We start from the raw sequence: 20,940 nt of genomic DNA, 5'->3' as shown, positions 1-20,940 counted from the left end.
CCCCTACGGTGCTCTCCACGAAGAAGCCACTTAGTGGGTCGGATTTCACTGACATTCGCACTACGTGCAATGTCTCATTATGCTAGAGGTCGCCTTTTGAGCACAAATCCTCCCTGTCAGTTCCCTCCCATAATGCCTCTCATGAAGCTAAAACTGGGTCAGTGACAGGTGAGTGTTATGGCGTCTGTTCAATTTTTTCCATGATAATGATCGCTATATTTTTGTGTGTGCTTGGACAGAATTCCCTCCTCCCTGGCCTCCGGTCTTTGGGAGTCTGTGTTTATGCATAATATGTACCCCAAGGACGATCTCTCTGAAAAAGAATTTTCCAAACCTGCAGAGGTTTTCAATTCTTTGAAGAGAGTCGTCCTTGGGGTAGGGCCCACCCACCTCCCCGCAATTCTGTTCACTGATGAGAATTCAGCAGAAGGAATGATGATACGGGTCTAGGAGCCTACCCAGTTGGTGCGCATGCTCTAAGGGAGGTAACTCCGTGAGGTAGGGTCCGTATAATAAATAAAAGAGTTTATTTATTGTACAATCTTTTTATTCAAAAAACATTGATACAACTGTCACAGGACATTTTACAGCCGGAAAATGCATAATATGTACCCCAAGGACGACTCTCTTCAAAGAATTGAAAACCTCTGCAGGTTTGGAAAAATTTTCTACATGCAATTTACCTGTGGCCATGTTAGAAAGTGTCTTAATGTGTTTTCTTCATGTAAATATTTTCGATAACACTTATATTCTTTATCATATTTAGTGCTCATCAACTGTACAATTTGAATTTATATAATGAAGTCTTATCTTATCTTATCTCAGTAATTGTAAAGTGTCTTTACAACATGACGTAATGAATGCTTGTGCTGTTTATGCATGAGAAAGGATTTAGCTTGTGTTCTAATTTTAGTGCCCTTGCAGGCAGAGTGCAAATATCATTATTTGGTTTGAAATATTAGGGTTTTATTCATTTTTTTTATACACTTAAGTTTGGAAGTATTTTATTATATTTTGAGTCGGCATTGAGGGCAATAAGATTTACTAAGGCCAGACGAATTTTTTTTTTACGCTTTTTTCTCCTCTGAAATCCTCAAGGCAGGAGGGAAAAAAAATAAAATCACCAGTCAAAGTAATGTTCCTTCGAAATACTCAAAGTATTTTAATTTATAAAGTGTATATGGGGCAAAAAACAATCTAAAAAAACATTTTTTTGTAAGTTTACATTTTTGGCCAATAAAAAGATTAGGATTTTATTTTTTGAGCAGGGAAAATTAATTTTAATTTTTTTTCTTATTCTTGAAAAAATACGACAAGCGGATCCGTAAAACAAGAAATAAAATTGGTCTGGCCTAAGCATTCAAAACATTTGCCTTTTATTGATCCTGTTAAAGTGAAATGTTTACTAAAACATACAAAGTATAATTTGTTATTACTTGAATTGGGAAATATATTTTTCTTATTTCCATATTTTTGTAGAAATTTGCTGCAGACTTAAGGTAGAGCTCAAAACTGAAATGAAATCAGATGATAATGCATCAGTTACTTATAGAATCGTTTTGTGTATAACCATGATACCGTCATGATATCTTGTTATCTGTACAGCAATCAGGTTCAGTCACATGGCTTCATATCTGACTGTCAAACGCTATCAACAGAATGGTGTTAAAACAAACCAAGGCTGTTTATCCAAAGTAAACATCCTTAAAATAGTCAAGTAAACACTCTGTTACCTTTAAAAAATGGTGATACAGAGAAAAACGGTTGTCAGACAACAAGCATAGCATGACACCACCACCATCTCTCATTCAGACAGGGTTAACATGTAGAACAGGGTTAAAATCTAGGCTTCATGTCAGACACATGTTATCCACAAGCTGTTAACAATATAGAAGAGTATCTCACATTGAGGCAGGCTACTACTGCTGTACTATATGGATATGCTGGGATAAACGATGTATAATGCCCCACCTGCCATGGTTATTATATTGTTTACGTGTTCTCTGGGCCTCTTGTTAGTGGTTAATGTGTTACATACAGTGTTGCTGTTTACGAATATACACTGAAATGTCAGTTTTGATTGGAGTCGGTATGGAAGCTGGCGTGGAGTAAGGGAGATTATTGCTGATGTGAGTAAACCTGATTTAGCTTTCTTTTATCAAAGATTTTCTTAAAGTTATAACATGTATGTTATCACATGTTGTCAGATATTGCCCTGGGGGAATTTTAGTTTGAATTTGTAGACATGACTTCCTTGCATATGTTATAAATCTGGTATATTCGACATACTCAAGCTGTTTATAGAAGTGAGCATCATCCTGTATATGGCCATATGAGTGGATGTTCTTGTATGAGCAGGAAACAGAGCTGGGAAAGTGTGGAGGCAGAAATGATACTGTTGTTTTTCAAGTGGATGGCTTGGTAACATAGATTTTATTACAGCAGAGTCATATTGCAAGTGTTTGCAGCCGTTGGTCCACTAAGTCTACCCATTACTTGATGATGTATTGTCTGTCATCAACACTTGTAAAGGTGACACTGTGTGATCTCTCAGTGACGTGACATATAAAGGTCAACAAAGACCTGCTCAGGGTGAAACCGGATTAACATAATTGTAATGTGATGCTGTTTGTGTTGTTAATGCTGCAGTCAGCAGTACTCCAGTTATATGATGGCAGCCTGTTAATAATAGGTCGAGCAACATCCCATGACATCAGGCACGATGACATGCAGTCAAACAACTCGTGAGTCGGACAAAAGGAGCATGTTCAGCTGGGGACCAAATAAAACCATGGTGAAGCTGAAGTAACATTATTATAACTCCAAACGAGAAATTCATGTTACCTTTGTAAAACCATGGTGGTAAGTGACAGGATTTTTATATAGGAGTTGTTATAAATCTATTGTTTACAGAGGACAATGCTAAGCACTATTTGAGGGTTAATCTTGTCCTGTTGTGACACGGTTTCCTTTCAATGTGCATTTTACTTCCAGAGACACCATGTTTCCGATGGAAAGTGCTGTGACGCAGCTGCGTCCGGAGACCATCGCAAGACTGGTGGATGAGGCAGAGGAGAAACAGTGGACGCAGCTCGGAATTCCTGGAGACGAAGAGGGGGACTCACCATCCCCCATACATGGGTCAGCACAGCTGGGTGTGGCACTACTGAGGTAGGTGGTTATACTTTGACATGGACAGTAATAGCACTAAGGTAGCCTTGTACCATGGCACCATGAATACCCATCGAAACCCCAGTGTTGCACTTGCTACATTGACCGCCTCCGTGGTGTAGTGGTCCGCCCGGCGAGCGAAAGGTCGCGGGTTCGATCCTCGACCACGTCATACCAAAAGACATTAAAAGATGGTACTTGTTGGTCCCTGCCTGGCGCTCGGCATTAATGGGTACAACAAGGACTGGTCGGCTCGGAGTCAGTATAATGTGTCTGAGTGGGGTATTTATGCTTCACTGTGGCATGGTATCTCAGTGGGCTAGCACCATAAAACCAGCTTCAGTCTGGGCTAGTACAAGCAGCCGCACATACACATACACACGCATGCACGTCGTCATATGAGCGAAATATTCTCAAGCACGACGTAAAACCCAATTTCACCTCACCTCACTTGCTATCTGGGTAATGCGTACATATGAACAACAAACATCATTACTTATATGCTATATATTAATTGCATTTTCCATTCATGAAATGACAAAGATGGAAGTTCTTTTACCATTTCACTTTCAGACATGGAACCTGTATCAAGAAAATCCAGTCCTATTTCAGCCATCTTGAGTAAGTTTGTTTATTTCTTTGCAGTTCTGACTTGTTTCAAAACTTTAAATTTGAAAATTGCTTCAGCATTTTCATATGTGGCTTGATTATAAGTTTCACATGCAATATTATGCAGTTTCATATACAGTATTATTTATGCATGAGATGTTAATTTGATTTGGGCAGCGGGGTAGCCCAGTGGTTAAAGCATTGGTGCATCACACCGAAGACCTGGGTTCGAATCCCCACATGGGTACAATGTGTGAAGCCCATTTCTGGTGTCCCCTGCCGTGATGTTGGAATATTGCTAAAAGCGGCGTAAAACCAAACTCAGTCAGTCAGTCAGTCAGTCAGTCAGTCAGTCAGTTAATTTGATTTGTATGATAAATTATTTCATTTCATATGAAATATTTAGTTTCATATTACCGGTAGTTTAGTTTCATATAAGATATTCTGCAGTTTCTTAGGAGATATTATTTAGTTTCATATGAGATGTTATTCAGTTTTGTGTGGGATATATGATTATATTATTCCTGTTGATATTGAAGTGTTACACTGATGATCATGTGACAGGCAGCTGATAATGTTTTCCACATGACAGATCAAGGAAGTGTTGCATGTTGCTGGCAGGGAGGAAGTCAACCTACAGTAATGTCCGAGTGGTGAGGAAAACAGTTTTTCAGTCAACAGTGACTTGTGTATACTGTCATTGTCTGAATGGGAATAACATGCCCGCATAATATTACCCTAAAGTCACAAATAGCACAAATCAGGATGTACTGCCTTGTACTTAAGGTTAAAACTAAGGAAAAAGGATCTGTGTGTACGTCAGCAGGCTGAAAAAGTCTGCTTTCTTTGACCTACCTGTGACAACAACCAGAGACCATATACCAGTATATGGTATCTGCCACTAGCTTTGACAATAATGATAGATTAGTTTGACAACTGAAATTGTATGAGTAGATTTACGGTTAGTGTGTTTGGACACAGCATCACTGAAGGAATTAGTGGGTACAGTTCATCGCATAAAATTGTCATTTACATTTAAATTGATTAATCTGAAGTGGACAATATTGATAGTGTATTATTGTATTATGATGTTAGGTATCAATACCACAACACCAGTATGTATTGTTTCATATGTCTGAGGGGTGATGGTGGATGGAATTAGGGAGGGGGCAGAAACAGAAAATGAGTTTCACATGGTACCCTCATAGGATATAAGTTGTATGCTTCTCTCGAGGGTAATACGGTCTGATGTACACCTTTTAGTAGCAGTGTCACCCTAGTTCGGTACATATATGCATTAGTTTAAATATACCAGTGAAAGTCGGTAAAATAAATGTGTACATAGTGAACTCAAAAACAGCTAATCGAACGGTTTTCGAACTCTGTACACTGTATGCATCATATTATGACTGTTAGCAATACAGTTTCTTGGCGATACAGTTTAGCAGTTACCGTGGCAGCGGGTAATATTTTTTCAAGTTGTCACCCTCCTGAGAGGGGTGACACAGAAACTTGTTAAAGCATCATTGACCAATGAAATTAAAGTATTTTACATGAAGGTAAGATAAAAGGCTTTATTGTCTTTAGGAGGTGCTTGCAGATGTTAAAACAAACACAATATATTGTATGTGTGATGAATTATCATTTAAAAGTGACGACTTAGTTCTTTTCATTATTTTAAGATTGTCATAAGCCAAAACCAATTAATTGTAATAATTTTGTGTTTCTCCAGGTGAGGAATGATGGTCAAGACAATGGGCTGGAAGAAGGTCAGTTGTACATGTGTATGGGTTTATTGGCAAGGGCTGTGGGGTAGCCTAGTGGTTAAAGCGTTGGCTCGTCGTCAAGCCGAAGACCTGGGTTCAATCCCCACATGAGTGGCAAATATTATTGTCTTACTGATAAAGTAAAATCTACCTGGTAACTAAAAATGTGATTAGAAAAATGGTAAAATCTGGGTCTCTGTTATTTTTATAATGGACTCATATTTGGGGATGAATTTTAGATTTAGGTATATTACATTTTGTGAAATTGTATGATCATGATGGTTGATTCATGTTCAGTATCACGTGTCCGTCATGTGTAAATGTGAAACTTTTAGGAAGTATGTGAAGGTACAAAGAGGTTTTAAAGGCATAGTCAGTTCAGAATTACACTGTAAAGGAATAGTTATTGGGCAAGGGTGAAAAATGTGAATATTTAGTTCAAAAATATTTTTCCTTATCAGATTCTGACTCATGCTCTTTTGCTTGTCTTCTTCTTCTTGCGAACATAGTGGAACACTTGTATCTCCTTATTTGAAGCTCCCTTCAAAATAAAATCACTAATTGGTACTCACCACGAGTTGCTCCCCTTTGTCTCCCCTGGCGGGAAAGGTGTCGCCACCCTCTGGCCATGTGCTTCACTCTCTCCTTCTTCGCCCAGTGAGCAGGATGTGAGAGCGCCTTGTGTCTCCTTACACACATATCCTTTGATAATCTCTTAGTTTTTACCTCTCATAGGTTACTATAGAGGTATAGCTAGTATCCTTTACTATTTGTATTGATTAATTATCATTATTTCTACTGTTTATTCACGTGTATTAAGTGATTGTTCAGCTAGCTTTACGTTCATGAAAATCTGTATGCGATTTGTAGATTACGTTTTTCTGCCTCCGATCCACATGTAATATGCCCTAGTTGTTCTACGCCGTGTCGCGTTTAATTCCGTTGCAGTTACTGCATTAATTTATCTCATTCTGCATTTAATAAATATCATCTTTGCGTCTTAAGGCGTGCTGCAGATAGATCCGCGCAAACAAAGGGCAAAACATGGCAGAGAGTCAGATATTCCTTCCAGTCAGCTGCTAGCGATCGACCCTCTCCCGTCTGGTGTTCTGCTAGAGACCCCTGCGGCAGAAGAGCGTGGGGCGCAGTCCGTTACCTCGAAAAGCGACCGGCCTCCCCCAGACATCCGTCATTGCAGACTAAGTCTAAGAGGGCCTCATCGTCGTCTCAGCGCCCAGATTGAGGACACCCAGGGCAGCGCAGACTTCAAAGGAAATCTCGAAGACAGCAAGAACTTTCTCAGCGAGATCGTTCCAGCAGCAGAGTTGGGCCTCTCGATGATCAGCCGATAATCATCCCGACTTCACGGCAGAAGCGACCGGTGTCAGCGACTGTGACTTCTGCAGAGATCTCCATGCAGCCTGATGCCTCTACACCGGCGTCAGGCGTCATTGATGTGAACCCCATGCGCAGAAAAGGCGCCCGGCGACCGTCTGAATCATCCCAGAAGACATGATGCGGCAGATTATGAACATCATGGAGGACCACTACAAACTGCGCTGCAAGCAGGTCCGAGCAACCAGCGAAGGCTCCAAGCGTGAACAACACCCCAGAGGCACCCCGTCAGCGTAGCAGCCAAGGCGATGTCACCTTGGCGAAGGAAGTCCGCACCACCTTGGCGAAGGACCTAGATGTACAGCCGAAGGCCTTGGCGGCGGGAGATCATCACCATCTTGATTTCATCTCTAGATATGGACTCAGACCATCAGACATCACGGAAGCCTTCGCGAAGGTCATATCATCGATCCCCGGACGGGGCGCAAATGAAATGAAGCGAAGGCATTCGCGAAAGACATATGATTCCAGATCTTCATCGTCTAGAAGAACATGTCGAGGACTGCCGAAGAGCTTGGCGAAGCTATCAACATTCACCTCACAAGTCTCGAGAAGATCATCCCATAGGCGATCTCCACTCCGTTCATCACCAGGTCGATCACCCATCAGATCTCCACATAAGCGGCGCTGAAGTCAACTAGATCGCCACAAACCTCATCAGATATTCAGATACAGCTACGCGGTCGAAGAGCATCTACAATTTATTAATGATGATGGTTTGAGGATGATGGAGGAATCATATTTTCTGATGCAGAGATCACGGTATTGGATGGTCAATAACCTAGATCTCACATCACCATCTAAAAGTGGCAATACAGCTCAGGCGTATTTGATGAAGGAAGATGATCCAGATGCAATCACTCTACCCCGATCGACCTGATTGCGGCAGTGCCACAGAATCTAGATGCAGCTTTCCAGAAAGCTACGAAAGTTCAGATACCACATCTACCCAACTTTCAAGCCAAGAAGTTCTCCGCACGCTAACATGGACTCCTTCTACAAGGCCCAGGACATCGATGAGAACTATAAGATCATCAGCGATGTAAAGAACAAGATTTACAAGATGGATGATGCGCAAGTTGGCTCATATAGAAACCATGACCGAGGCGTATGTTCTTTGGGTTAAATAGATCTAGGGCGATCAATGAGACTCTTATTACTAGATTCGGGGATTCCACGCGACGGAAGATGATAGAATGATTTATTCTGCCTTACTTATGCAAAAGAAAGATCAGCAGTTTTTAGCGGATCATCTTACATCTGTTTCAGCAGCACTGACCTTAGCTCGTCGTCAAGGCCTCCTCGCCTCCTGTAATTGGGGAGAACTTTACAGCCCACTTTATACAGCCCGTGATCGACAACATCCATCTTTGGCGGAGAAATCGACAAGGTAAGCCAAGGAAGTCTCTAAGGATTCCAGGAAGTCCTATGATTAGATCGATGGACACACTAGCCAGCGTCATTAGTCCAGACTTCACAAAGATACTCAGGCAGATCTAAGTTCACGGGCCTACAAAGAGCAAGAGACAGGAAGATAGCCAGCTCTAGAGGTAAAGATTCTTTTAAATGCGCCCATATGGCAACTATAGAGGAGGATCAGGAAGAGGCAGGACACCCAGAGGTTCCGCAATTATAGGCGGCTGAAACACAGGTTGAGCGACTGGAGTCTTCCACCCCAGCCGTTCCAGTACAACCAGCTCAAGTGGGTGGGCGCCTCCAACTACACTGGGAAAACTGGGGAATACTGCAAGATCCTTCGTCTCCAACATTATTCAACCGCAGTTTGCATTATCCCTCTACTGGACAAGCCTCGCTGACAATCAAACCCCCAAGTTCGATTTACAAAGCAACAACTACCAAAGATAAAGAGGCTGTCTCATCACTCCTATCCAAACAGGCCATAGAAGTAATAGATCAAGCAAGCGTCGAACCAGGTTTCTACTCCCCAGTTTTCCTAGTTCCCAAGAAAAACTCCCGCGGAGAAATACAGACTCATCTACAACATGAGCTTTTCAACAAGAACTATCTCACGCCAAACCACCGAAGTTTAGCATGATACATTTACCTCAGTTCATGCCAGATGATTAGATCCTATGGACTACATGGGCAGCATAGATCTACAGGATGCCTACTTGCACATCCCCATTCATCCCGATTCCAGGAAATACCTACGATTTACTCTAGAAGGGCTACATTACCAGTGGAAAGTACTCCCATTGAATATCATCAGCCCCCTGGCTATTCACGAGGATAACGAAACCGATTATCAAATTTCTACATCGTCAAGGGGACTCGCATGTCGTTTTACCTCGACGACGGGATACAAGTAGATCAAGATCCACTGCGTCTCAAACTACAGTTAAATTACATCATAAAGCTACTAACACAACTAGGTTGGTTAGTAAACTTACGCAAAGTGGGACCTAGTACCATCGCCAAGACCTACAGTTCCTAGGTATTCGATTCATCACAAATCATAACCGTATTATGGTACCAGAAGACCGTTGGCTCAAAGATACAACAGACCATTCCACCAGCTCTACTCTCTCCGTTACCACTGCGACAATGGCAGAGCCTACTAGGTCTTCTCATCAGCCCAAGACATGACTGTCACAGGCAGATTACAGTTCACGTCCCCTACAGGTCCTCATCAGCATCTCAGCGATGTACAACCATTCAGTCTACCGAAACATCTCAGACCACATCTACTATGGTGGACCAAGGAATCGAATGTCTGCGAAGGGATTTGTTTAGCAGAGCAGGAATACAAAAACCCATCTGTATGTAGATGGCGTCACTCCAAGGTTGGGGAGCTCATCTCACCAACCACCGCGATATCAGGGTTATGGAATCAGCAAGAATGCAAACTCCATATAAACAGTCTAGAAATGAAAGCTGTAATCAGCGCCATTCTACATTGGAGCACATTTCTACAAAATGCGGCCTAATGATCCATACAGACAATTCGACAGTGGCGTTCTACATAAACAAGCAAGGCTCAGCGAGATCGATGAACCTTTTGAACCTAAGCTTTCAACTGTTCGATTTAATACAAGATCTAAATCTACATGTCAAAGCAGTGCACATTCCGGACCAGAAATATACTAGCAGGCGGCTCTCTCTCGGCCTCATCTACCATCACCGACAGAGTGGATGATCAACGAGAAATTTTTGCACAGATAATCAAGCAATTAGGAAGCGCAGCCTAATAGACCTGTTAACCCGCAGCGATTCAACAATCAGCTACCGACATTACGTGTCACCAGTCCCAGACCCCAAGCTTGGGCAGGGACTCTAAGTCTATCATGGGAAGGCCTCAATCGTGCGGCGTTTCCGCCCGCCAGCAATAATACCTCAAGTATTACAGAAAATCAGACAAACACAGAGCCTACAACTCACTTTGGTGGCGCCCTACTGGCGGCCAGAGCGTGTTTCCATACTAATTCAAAGAAATCGGTCAACCAACACTGGAGCTACCCAAGCGCGCAAACCTGTTAATTCATCCTCACACCAAACAAGTGCGCGAAACCCAGCAATGTTCCAACTACTGCATTATGGACTGTATACACAATGTGTTTAAACAAGAGAGGATATTCTGCCAGAGGCGGCAAAAGCAGTCACGCTTGCCTTCACGTTACTCAACTTCGTGGCAATGCGGCGACAAGTGGCACAGTTTCGAAAATTATGCAACAAAGAAAGGGTTTACAGCAAGAGAGGCTTCACAACCTCAAGTGGCAGACTATTTGTGTTACCTCGCCAAAACAAACATTTAAAAAGGTTCAGCGATATCAACATATCTTGCGCTTAGCTCTGTAATCACCATGAGAGCGGGTGTCAAATTGACAAGATCTCCAGAGTTACTGGCCTTACTCTGAGCTTTCGATTGGAGGACCAAAGCGGAAGTTCCACGCCCAGCTTGGGATCTGAATGTAGTGTTACAACACCTCACGAGTGAGGTCTATGAACCCTTGGAATCGACAAACTTTGAATTTCTCTCACAGAAAACATTGTTTCTGCTATCGCTAGCCACAGCAGCAAGAATGTCTGAAATTCAGCTCTGGATTCTGAGAGGATACAGTTTGATGACAATCATAACACAGCGCACCTCGGGATTAAGATGGGATTTCATTGCAAAGAATCAACTGCCAGGTCAACCAGACAGATTATTCCACATCCGGTAGGCTATCCTCTATTCTCGGATCACAAGATACACAAGACCTATCACTGTGTCGGTAAGAGCCCTCAAAGTTTATTTCTGACGATCCAAAACTAGGAGAAGATTTCTCAAAGCGTTTATTCATCCCATTATAAGCCTCTGAATCAAACAGAAGTGTCACGGACCACAATATCTATTTGGATAAGGACTGTCATTCTCCGTGCCTACAAGGCAGCAGGCTTGGACCCACCAACAGCATCAAATCCACATGAGATCAGGGCACTGGCCTCTACCCTCGCCCTACGGTAACTGTTCCTTGAACCACGATTATGGAAGGATGCTATTGGAAATCTAACATGGTATTTGCTAATCACTACCTAAGAGACATCACTACAGAAGATGTCTCTGGCATTCACCATTTCGGACCACTGGTCCTCGCTCAACAACTGACAGTCCCTGCGTGGGCGTTAAAATATTAGCCTCACAAGATTAATATGTAATTTATACATACTCATCTAGCTTATAACTCTAAGGAGTTTTAGGGCTATGTATATATGTTCAGCTTAAGTATTCTACCTTAAGCATATACTTGGATATAGTCAATTTCAGTGCCTCTATCAGAGTCACCTATATATATATATATATAATTTATATGTATTGTTCAATATATTCATAATGTAATTCCCCTTTAATGGCTTTATATAACCTATGGTTTTCTTTATACAGGATACATCCTAAATCTAAGACTTCATGAAGTTCCCGTGGGGAATATTACAATATATCTATACAAAATCACTAATTATAAATCCAAAGTATTCTGTTACCCACCTCCGTTCCATTAGGATGCTACAAACAAAAGAGCATGAGTCAGGATAAGGAAAAATATGTAATTTTAGAGTAAAATTGATATTTTATACTTATCCTGACTCATGAGGTTAACCCTCCATCCTCCCACATAACACTTTGGATTTCCCTGTAAATTCAAGTGTTGGGCTCGCTAAATCAGGAGAGAGTGGAGCACATGGCCAGAGGGTGGCGACACCTTTTCCCGCCAGGGGAGACAAAGGGGAGCAACTCGTGGTGAGTACCAATTAGTGATTTTATTTTGAAGGGAGCTTCAAATAAGGAGATACAAGTGTTCCACTATGTTCGCAAGAAGAAGAAGACAAGCAAAAGAGCATGAGTCAGGATAAGTATAAAATATCAATTTTACTCTAAAAATTACATTTTGTTTACAATATATTTCTTGTCTTATTTTGCTAAGTTTCAATATTTGTTGTGTTTGCGACACAGGTGCGATGAAGAGAACGATCAAGTCTCACACCAAGGATGTTCAGCAGCTGGACCACAAGGTGGGTGGAAGATGTCTCACACACATCAGTATCAGTGAACGAAATAGCCACTGGCCCACTAGCCCGTTGCTAGTAGAAATCCAGTTGGACCAGTAAATCTCCACAGTCTCTGGTCTGACTGGCTGGTGAATATTATAGGGACATTTTGTAAATATATCACTCTCTCCGACGTTTTAAGTTATAACACACTTTAAAATTATGCAAGATTATGGCCTGATAAAAATGTTCATCATATTAGCAGCTAAATGATGAAACCCGTGTCTACATTCAAATGTCGGCAGGGGTAGCCTAGTGGTTAAAGCATTGGCTCGTCACGCCGAAGACCCGGGTTCGAATCCCCTCATGGGTACAATGTGTGAAGCCCATTTCTGGTGTTCCCCGCCGTTATGTTGCTGGCATATTGCTAAAAGCGACATAAAACCAAACTCAGTTACTCAGTCAGTCAGTCCTACATCACCAGTGAATACATGGGTTTGTGGTTTCATGGCTCGTGTTTCACCAACCAATCAACGCATGGCCTTGTTGCAGCAAAATGGAAATCATCTGAGCCAATGAGAACTGAGATTACATTGTGCAACATGTGCAACAACAGCCATCTACTCAGATGTTGCTGATGTAGCAGCTGCAGCAGGGTTCTTCATAGACTAAGGCTTAGTCTCTGAATATATATAATTTTGATAGTAACAAACAAGCCCATTTATATTGAAAAGGAGCCCTAGGGAGACCAGAGATTCAGAACTGAACCTGAGGAAATCTAGACTTGCTTTATTTAGGGCTTTAGCACTGCAGAGAGGGCTTGGCAGTAGGGAAATTAATGTGGTTCAGGGACTGTGAGACAGACCAGGTTCTTCATGCAACACACTCTCACAACCTTCATGCAGTTAGTGGCACTTATTTCACTTCATCATCATCATCATCATCATCATCATCATCATCATCATCATCATCATACACAGCCTCATTTAGAAATACACAAGGCGCTCTTACACCATATTTCACACATATATATTCACAGTGAGTTTAGTTAGTTTTTACGCCACTTTTGGCAATATTCCTGCTATAACAAGGCGGGGGACACCAGAAATGGGCTTCACACATTGTATCCATGTTGGGAATCGAACCCGGGTCTACGGCGTGATGAGCAAACACTTTAATCTCTATGCTATGCCATGCTACGCCACCGCCCCCTTAAATTAGAGTTAGTGAGTTTAGTTTCACACCACTTTAAGCAATATTCATGCAATATCACGGCGTGGGATGCTTTAACTGCCAGGCTACTGCAACTATATTCACAGAAGATGTGAGAAGTGTATAGGTAAAATAATGTAAACAGTAATACATGAAATTTATTTTCCAGGAATTCCGAGCTTTCAAACACGCCTACCTCTGTGCAGCGTTCCCAGTTCTGGGGCTCCAGACCCTCCCTCCCCTTTATCACCCTCCCCAACAACACCCACCAATACCCCACCCACCCAGATCACCTACCCCAGGTCCATTAGCTCCGACTACCGGCCGTCCACCCCCCACTCCCTGCACGACAGCGGTGTGGAGGAGACAGACGAGGGAGCCATGATCCCCACCGAGACGCTGTGTGAGCTGCTACGTCGGGCATTCAGGTTATCAGCCGACCGCTTCCACCAGTATGAAACCATGATTGCTAAATCATATCAAAACAAATCCCCACCGAAGGTAAGTACCGGTAGACTTTTTTTTAGAAATTGTGCAGGGAAATATGTGTATTCTTCCTTTGATTTTGTTATGCTACTTAGCAATATTCCAATTAATTCATGGCAGTTGTTGGAGTGAATATGTATGGTTTATGCCACTTTTAGCTTTTATGGTGCCTTATGATAAAATAATCACTCATCAAGTATGAAGTCATGTATAAAATAGTTTTCTGATAAAATTTTCACTTACAAAGAACATAGAATGAATGTAGTTCCATTTCATCAATCCTGCCTCCTGCGCAAGGATTGTCCTGAGAGGACATTGGATTATCTTAATAATATTCAACAATGTTTTAAAGGTTTTTTTTAAGCATGCTAAGTAAATTCAAATGTGATGAGTTCTTTTTTGTGTTTCCATGCTTACAGCTGTTAGCTGAAGAGTTAATGAGTCAGTTGACAGCCTTGGAGAACACCAGCAACACCTTCTACAGCCCTGCAGCCTTTCTGGTGAGTATTCCGCCATCCAGGTGAGGTGAGGTGAAATTGGGTTTATCGTCGTGCCTGAGAATATTTCGCTCATATGACGACGTGCATGCGTGTGTATGTGTATGTGCGGCTGCTTGTACTAGCCCAGACTGAAGCTGGTTTTATAGTGCTAGCCCACTGAGATACCATGCCGCAGTGAAGCATGAATACCCCACTCAGACACATTATACTGACTCCGAGCCGACCAGTCCTTGTTGTACCCATTAATGTCGAGCGCCAGGCAGGGACCAACAAGTACCATATTTTAAGGTCTTTTGGTATGACGCGGTCGGGGATCGAACCCGCAACCTTCCACTCTCCGGGCGGATGCTCTAACCACTACACCACAGAGGCGGTCCCGCCATCCAGGTGTTTACTGACTGTAATACACAATTCATTGATTGTCAAGGTTAGACCTGTTTTGTGTTGATTGTTATTGCATGTGACCTTTCAAAGCCCTAGATTGGTTGTTATTTGAAAATAACAATAAACTTGTAAACTTGTAGTTTGATTTAGTGATCTGTTTAAAGAGAACAGTCATTGAGTTGAAATATTAGCCTACTTTACTTAGGTTGGTTTTAAAAACTGCCTGGAACACCCGTCTCTGTTTGAAGTTACTTCCCTTTTCATTTTGTCTTTACAGTTTTGCTGTGTTAGTGATTTTGATGTTTTTTGACTGAGCACTCCTAAATTCAAAGTACTTCTCAGAAGTCTTTAGAATTTCTGGGTTATAATTTGGTCTTCAGCATCCTGTGCTTGTTGTAAGAGGCGACTAACGGGATCGGGTGGTCAGGCTCGCTGACTTGGTTGACACATGTCATCGTATCCCAATTGTGTAGATCAATGCTCATGCTGTTGATCACTGGATTGTCTGGTCTAGACTGGATTATTTACAGACCACACCATATAGCTGGAATATTGCTGAGTGCGGCGTGAAATAACAAACAAAATATACAAATCTTTAGAATTATGTTGAAGAACCACCTTGAATATATTTACATCTGTCTTCTCTGTCGTTTGCATTATTTGGCATTATCTTACATCCGAGTCTTGACATGTTCTTTTCTTGTGCCAGACTCGGAATGGCTATGACATCTGGTGCCACCAGGAGATGTCGCATATCTCGGATCTGCTCAACAAGTTCTGGCACTTCTCTCTGCCCTATCCCAGTGACAGCCAGCTACACAACAAGGACCTGGCCACTGTCCATGAAGACTACGAGATACTGCTGTCTAAACTACTGCTGTGAGTGTCCGTCATGGGATTTGTGGGTTAGAACAGGTTCATTGCAACCTATGCTGGTTGAGGATAATCCATGGTGATTCTAATTCTGGTGTTCCCATTTCTGGTGTTCCCTGCCGTGATATTGCTCGAACATTGCTGAAAGTGGCTTAAAACTAAACTCGCCGTTATCCGGGTAAAATACGCAAGAAAATTTCCAATTACGCATTAAAAAATAATTGTTGCGTACCAATTATGCATTTAAATGGTAGATACGCAAAAAGTTTAAAACAAATGCGTACGGAAAATATTTATAAAAATCGCTTGCGTAATGAAAAAAACATCAATTGCTATCAAGTTGTACTGTTAGTATAGGACAAGTGTTGTACTGTCAGTATAGGATGAGTGATTTTTTATGAAATCATTTCCGTTATATTTAAGTTGGTTTTGATTAGGTATGACATAAGACCGAACATACCTGCTTAGTAAACTTACTCAATGACATAATACTTAGGTGAGTAAAATGACTGAAATACGCACATATTTGAAAGCAGTGGGTAACGGAACATGAAATACCCACTCAACATTCATAATACCCTCTCCAAAAAAAATACAGTAGGTACAGTACCCACATGAGCTAAGTCTTATCTGGAGCTCTGGGACCACACTCAACCGCTCAAACACTCAGGGGCTCACACTCAAACACTCAAACACTCAGGGGCTCACACTCAAACACTCAAACACTCAGGGGCTCACACTCAAACACTCAAACACTCAGGGGCTCACACTCAAACACTCAAACACTCAGGGGCTCACACTCAAACACTCAAACACTCAGGGGCTCACACTCAAACACTCAAATGTTCACCCAAGGTTCAGTTCTGACCCAGTAGAATGTAACTATTTTCCTTGCAGCTATGAACACCAGTTTAAGGTGGGAACATACGACACCTCCAGTCCTCTCTTCTCACTGCTGTCTTCTGCTTCAATGCGTCTGCTCAGGGAGTTTGCACTTCGGTACGGCATCGTAAGTATTTACAGCAATGAGTTCACATAGTATTTTTCTACCATGTGAGCCATGAGGATTCTCACTTGTATTCTTAGTCATTTTGTTAATAGTTATCACTTTTAAAACCAGTTTTTTTAATGTAACTCTCTGTGATTTAGGCATTGCTTTGGGGCATGTGTGTGATGCTTGACTCTTTCAGTTACACTCCACGTACACTTCAGTATATGCAAATGTTTGCCTAGGGACTTGATCTTGATTTCAGTTGACTTGATTTTGTGCTGAATTGACATTTATCATCCAAAACTGTGTTCCACAGGAGATATCGCTTATGTGAGATCAAACGATATCTCCTAGGAGATATCGTTTTGACAGTAGATTTTGTACATGCCCTGACAATGCTATGACGTCATGTACTTGATGATGTCACAATGCTATGACATCGCTGCACTGCAAGTCTAATGGCAGTACCATGTTCAGAGATGTACATTTTTCATTGAAAATTAATGAAGAGTGATTTTGGATGATAAATAGAATCTCACCCTCGTGTCTTCTGATATCAAATATATCAACACTCGTTGATAAAGTAAAAATATCCTCAGCAAGCCTCGGATATTTGCAACTTTATCAACTCGTGTTGATATATAGAAAATCACCAAGTGTCTACTGATATCAATTATATCAACCGCGAGTTGATAAAGTTACAAATATCGAGGGCTTGCGAGGATATTTTACCTCAGCGAATGTTGATATAATTGATATCAGTAGACACGAATGAATTATTATCATCAAAATCATTCTTCATTAGTTTTCAATGAAAAATGCACATCTCTCAACTCTGTACTACCATTAGATTTGCAGTGCAGCGATGTCATAGCATTGTGACGTCATCAAGTTGATGACGTCATAGCATTGTTGGGGCATTGTACAAAATCTACTGTCAAAACGATATCTCCTAGGAGATATCATATGATCTCACACAAGCGATATCTCCTGTGGAAAACAGTTTTGGATGATAAAATTGATATCAGAAGACACTTGGGTGAGATTCTCTATATATTTCAATTCTCAGGGTGAACAGTACCGCCGAGTGTTATACCTCCGTCACTTGATTGAGATCTTCTCTCCATGTGTGTGGTTTCTTCAACACATGACCTCAGTTGTTGCCAGTGTCAGAGACATGTTTCCTAGCAACAAATCACAACTTGTGATGACCAAGAAAGAGGTAAACAAAATATACTCCTTAATTTTCTCACCCTCTCTGTATAACAGATTAGAGGTAAAATCGATTCAAATATGCTTAGTTAAATATCACAAAATCATCGTTGTTTGAAGACACACAAACACACAATCATCAAGTGCACTGTGAAGATATATCCAAAGTTATCCGTGGTTGGGCCATATCGCCAATATGATATGTTGAACCAAACTTTAAGCATATAGGTCAAGGGGTCATCAACTTAATGTTAACAATGAAAGACTAAAGGGATCCTGAACTTCAAATGCCACTGGAGACCATCTATTAGTTGAGATGAGATTGAGTTAAGGTTCAGAGATACTTGAAGAAGGTTGTCTTGTTATCAGATCATGTTGAAATCTTCCTTGTGTAATGATGTGTAATGATCTTTGGTCTAGTATGTACTACTGGACACATGTATCAAGTCCATCCTCGTCCAGACAGCCAAGTCCTTCTGTCAGATGAAGAGTATATTCCAGACTGTCAGACCTGCAGAGGGAATAGGTAAGATGACTACACTGGGTTGTAGTCCAACTCTTGGAGCAGACAGGGTATTTTTTACTGATGAGGGAGCTTCACTGGCCAAGTCATGCTGCCAAACCCAGTGTCCCTCATCCCTGTGATGTGCTGCTATACTAATTGTAGTCACCAAAGTGGTGATCTTCATCAGATCAGGCTTTTCATCTCACATCAAGCTGACTATATAACTGAAAACCACTGAGTTTAGTTTAACATCGCACTCAGCAATATTCCAGCTATATGGCGGTAAAACCACTGAGAACTGTATATACTGATGGAAACAACTAACAGGCTTACCAAAGAAAACTTTCCCACTGTGCAGAAAAACTCAGAAAAGCCCACATGAATCGTGGAAATAGCAACATAAACATAATACCTCGCTGCTGAAACAGTAGAAATGGCAACGAAAAACTATGAAACTGCAAATTTTTATATCAGCGAAAAACGGCAACTTTAAATCGCTAAAACTGCATAAAAAACCTAAGAGCCTGCAACTTTGATTTTGCGCACATGGAAGTGGAAGTCTCGACCGCATGTTGACATTTTTCGGTTAGGCAAAACTTACATTCCCTTTCTAAGTATTTCTGTTGTATTATTTGGCATTTATTATCTTGATACTTTTGTGCACCCTTGTTTAGTTTACTTTCTATTCGTATGAAATGATTTGCAGCAATTATTTCGACATATTTAATACATTTTCTACGCGAGGCGATTCACGTTTGTCCGGAAATTGGAACGAAGCGCAGATCGTAATGCGCATGCGCAGTAGAGGTCAAAGTTCGCTGATATAAAAATGTTGCAGTTTCATAGTTTTTCGTTGCCGTTTTTACTGTTTCAGTAGTTAGGTATTATGTTTATGTTGCTATTTCCACGATTAATGTAGGCTTTTCGGCGTTTTTCTGCACAGTGGGAAAATTTTCTTTGGTAAGCCTGAACTAAGGGAACACATGAAAGTGCCAGTGTACTTATATTCTTTTCCAGGTTTCTTCACAGGCTTTGTATAGCACTGTGGGTGGAAATCTGGGAATAAATAAAGGAACACTTGTACTTTCATATGTTCCCCTTTTTGCATCCTTACATTTCCATTTGAATGTTGACAAATATGAGTGCTTTCTTCATTGTGGTATCCCAGCTTAGGTTTTAGAGCATGGTATTATTTCCACAAAGAATAATCATGTAGGATTATTATCAAAATTATGTGTTTATATGGCGTATGTAAATTTATATTGTATCCCGGTGTCAGGGGTTTTCGACGATGTAAGACAAAAACGTATTTTTTATCTGTAATACCATTTAAAGTTTTTATTTTACTAACCTTGAGTGATAAAGGATATATTCATCTATTTCACACAAAAATATCAAGTGTTCCCTACAAAAATAGTGTTGATGGCATCGTATCGGCGAAACAGTTGCCGCTCGTAACATGCGGGTATTTTGTATGGGTTTTCGACGATGAGCCATTCTTTTTGCTCCGCACTGCGAGGGAGTGTTGTGATCACGTGGCTTCCCATTTATATATTGCCTGTCACCAGCAGACGACTGGTCTAACTGAATTTTCGCTTTCTGTTTTTTTGTTATAAAGGCAACTGATTTTGCATCTGAAGTGGTATTAACGATCTCGGGTAAATAATATTGATGTTTGTTTGCTTTTTATATAACTTTACTTCCCGATTTCCATTGTCAATAAAACTTCTCACGACAGCGACTGGGCACCCGCCCTACCAGTGAAACTGTTTGTGCACTCCGATCGCACACGTACTCCCCCGATATAGCGCGTGCAATGCAATCGTCGAAATCACCAGAACGTCGAATTCAGCTCGTGTTGGGATATATTTAACAAAGGACATGAATTCTGAATTGTGTCAAATTTCCCCGGCATGACTGTTATCCTGTCTATCTCATGGACAGGGTAACATGAGTGTCCAGGATGAGTGCATGTCAGGTATTGGACTGTCGTACGATGTGATCTGTCTATATCCTTCAGATATCCTCATTGGACTGATCTCCATCACACTGGACCTGCGAGCCTACCTGACAATTGAGAGCCATGAGACCCTGGATATGTTCCTATACAGAGCTGTTCAGGTACAGACAGTTACAACACTCCCTGAGTTGCCTCTCTCTATCAAGCCTACCTCCCACCTGCCCTCCTTCCATTCTATCTTTTACCTGAATCACTCTATCTGTTTCAACCTTCATTTTTCCCTCTCTCTATCCTTTTGGCCATTCCTTACATTTTACCTTCCTCCCTCCCTCTCTTGTCAACCTTCCTTCTTTCCATTCCTCAATCCCTTCAGTTATTCCCTATACCTTAAT

The 20,940-nt window shown here is 41.4% G+C and overlaps 1 protein-coding gene across 1 annotated transcript in view; it reads left to right on the top strand.

Moving 5' to 3' along the window:
- The window catches only part of LOC124253592, a 39,158-nt gene that overhangs the window by 4,418 nt on the left and 13,800 nt on the right, over window positions 1–20,940 (top strand). Inside the window, exons 2-12 of the mRNA XM_046687399.1 lie at window positions 2,995–3,171; window positions 4,373–4,433; window positions 5,513–5,549; window positions 12,391–12,483; window positions 13,807–14,138; window positions 14,543–14,623; window positions 15,717–15,886; window positions 16,778–16,889; window positions 17,941–18,093; window positions 18,504–18,609; window positions 20,609–20,709. Of these exons, the coding sequence (XP_046543355.1) occupies window positions 2,995–3,171; window positions 4,373–4,433; window positions 5,513–5,549; window positions 12,391–12,483; window positions 13,807–14,138; window positions 14,543–14,623; window positions 15,717–15,886; window positions 16,778–16,889; window positions 17,941–18,093; window positions 18,504–18,609; window positions 20,609–20,709 (1,423 nt within the window). The remainder of the gene's footprint in view (window positions 1–2,994; window positions 3,172–4,372; window positions 4,434–5,512; window positions 5,550–12,390; window positions 12,484–13,806; window positions 14,139–14,542; window positions 14,624–15,716; window positions 15,887–16,777; window positions 16,890–17,940; window positions 18,094–18,503; window positions 18,610–20,608; window positions 20,710–20,940) is intronic.

This window comes from Haliotis rubra, unplaced genomic scaffold (assembly GCF_003918875.1).
Source record: "Haliotis rubra isolate DU_JTF1 unplaced genomic scaffold, ASM391887v1 Scf546, whole genome shotgun sequence".
Classification (NCBI taxonomy): domain Eukaryota; kingdom Metazoa; phylum Mollusca; class Gastropoda; order Lepetellida; family Haliotidae; genus Haliotis; species Haliotis rubra.
The sequence above is the reverse complement of the archived record's forward strand: the minus strand, read 5'-3'. Positions and strand labels throughout refer to the sequence as shown.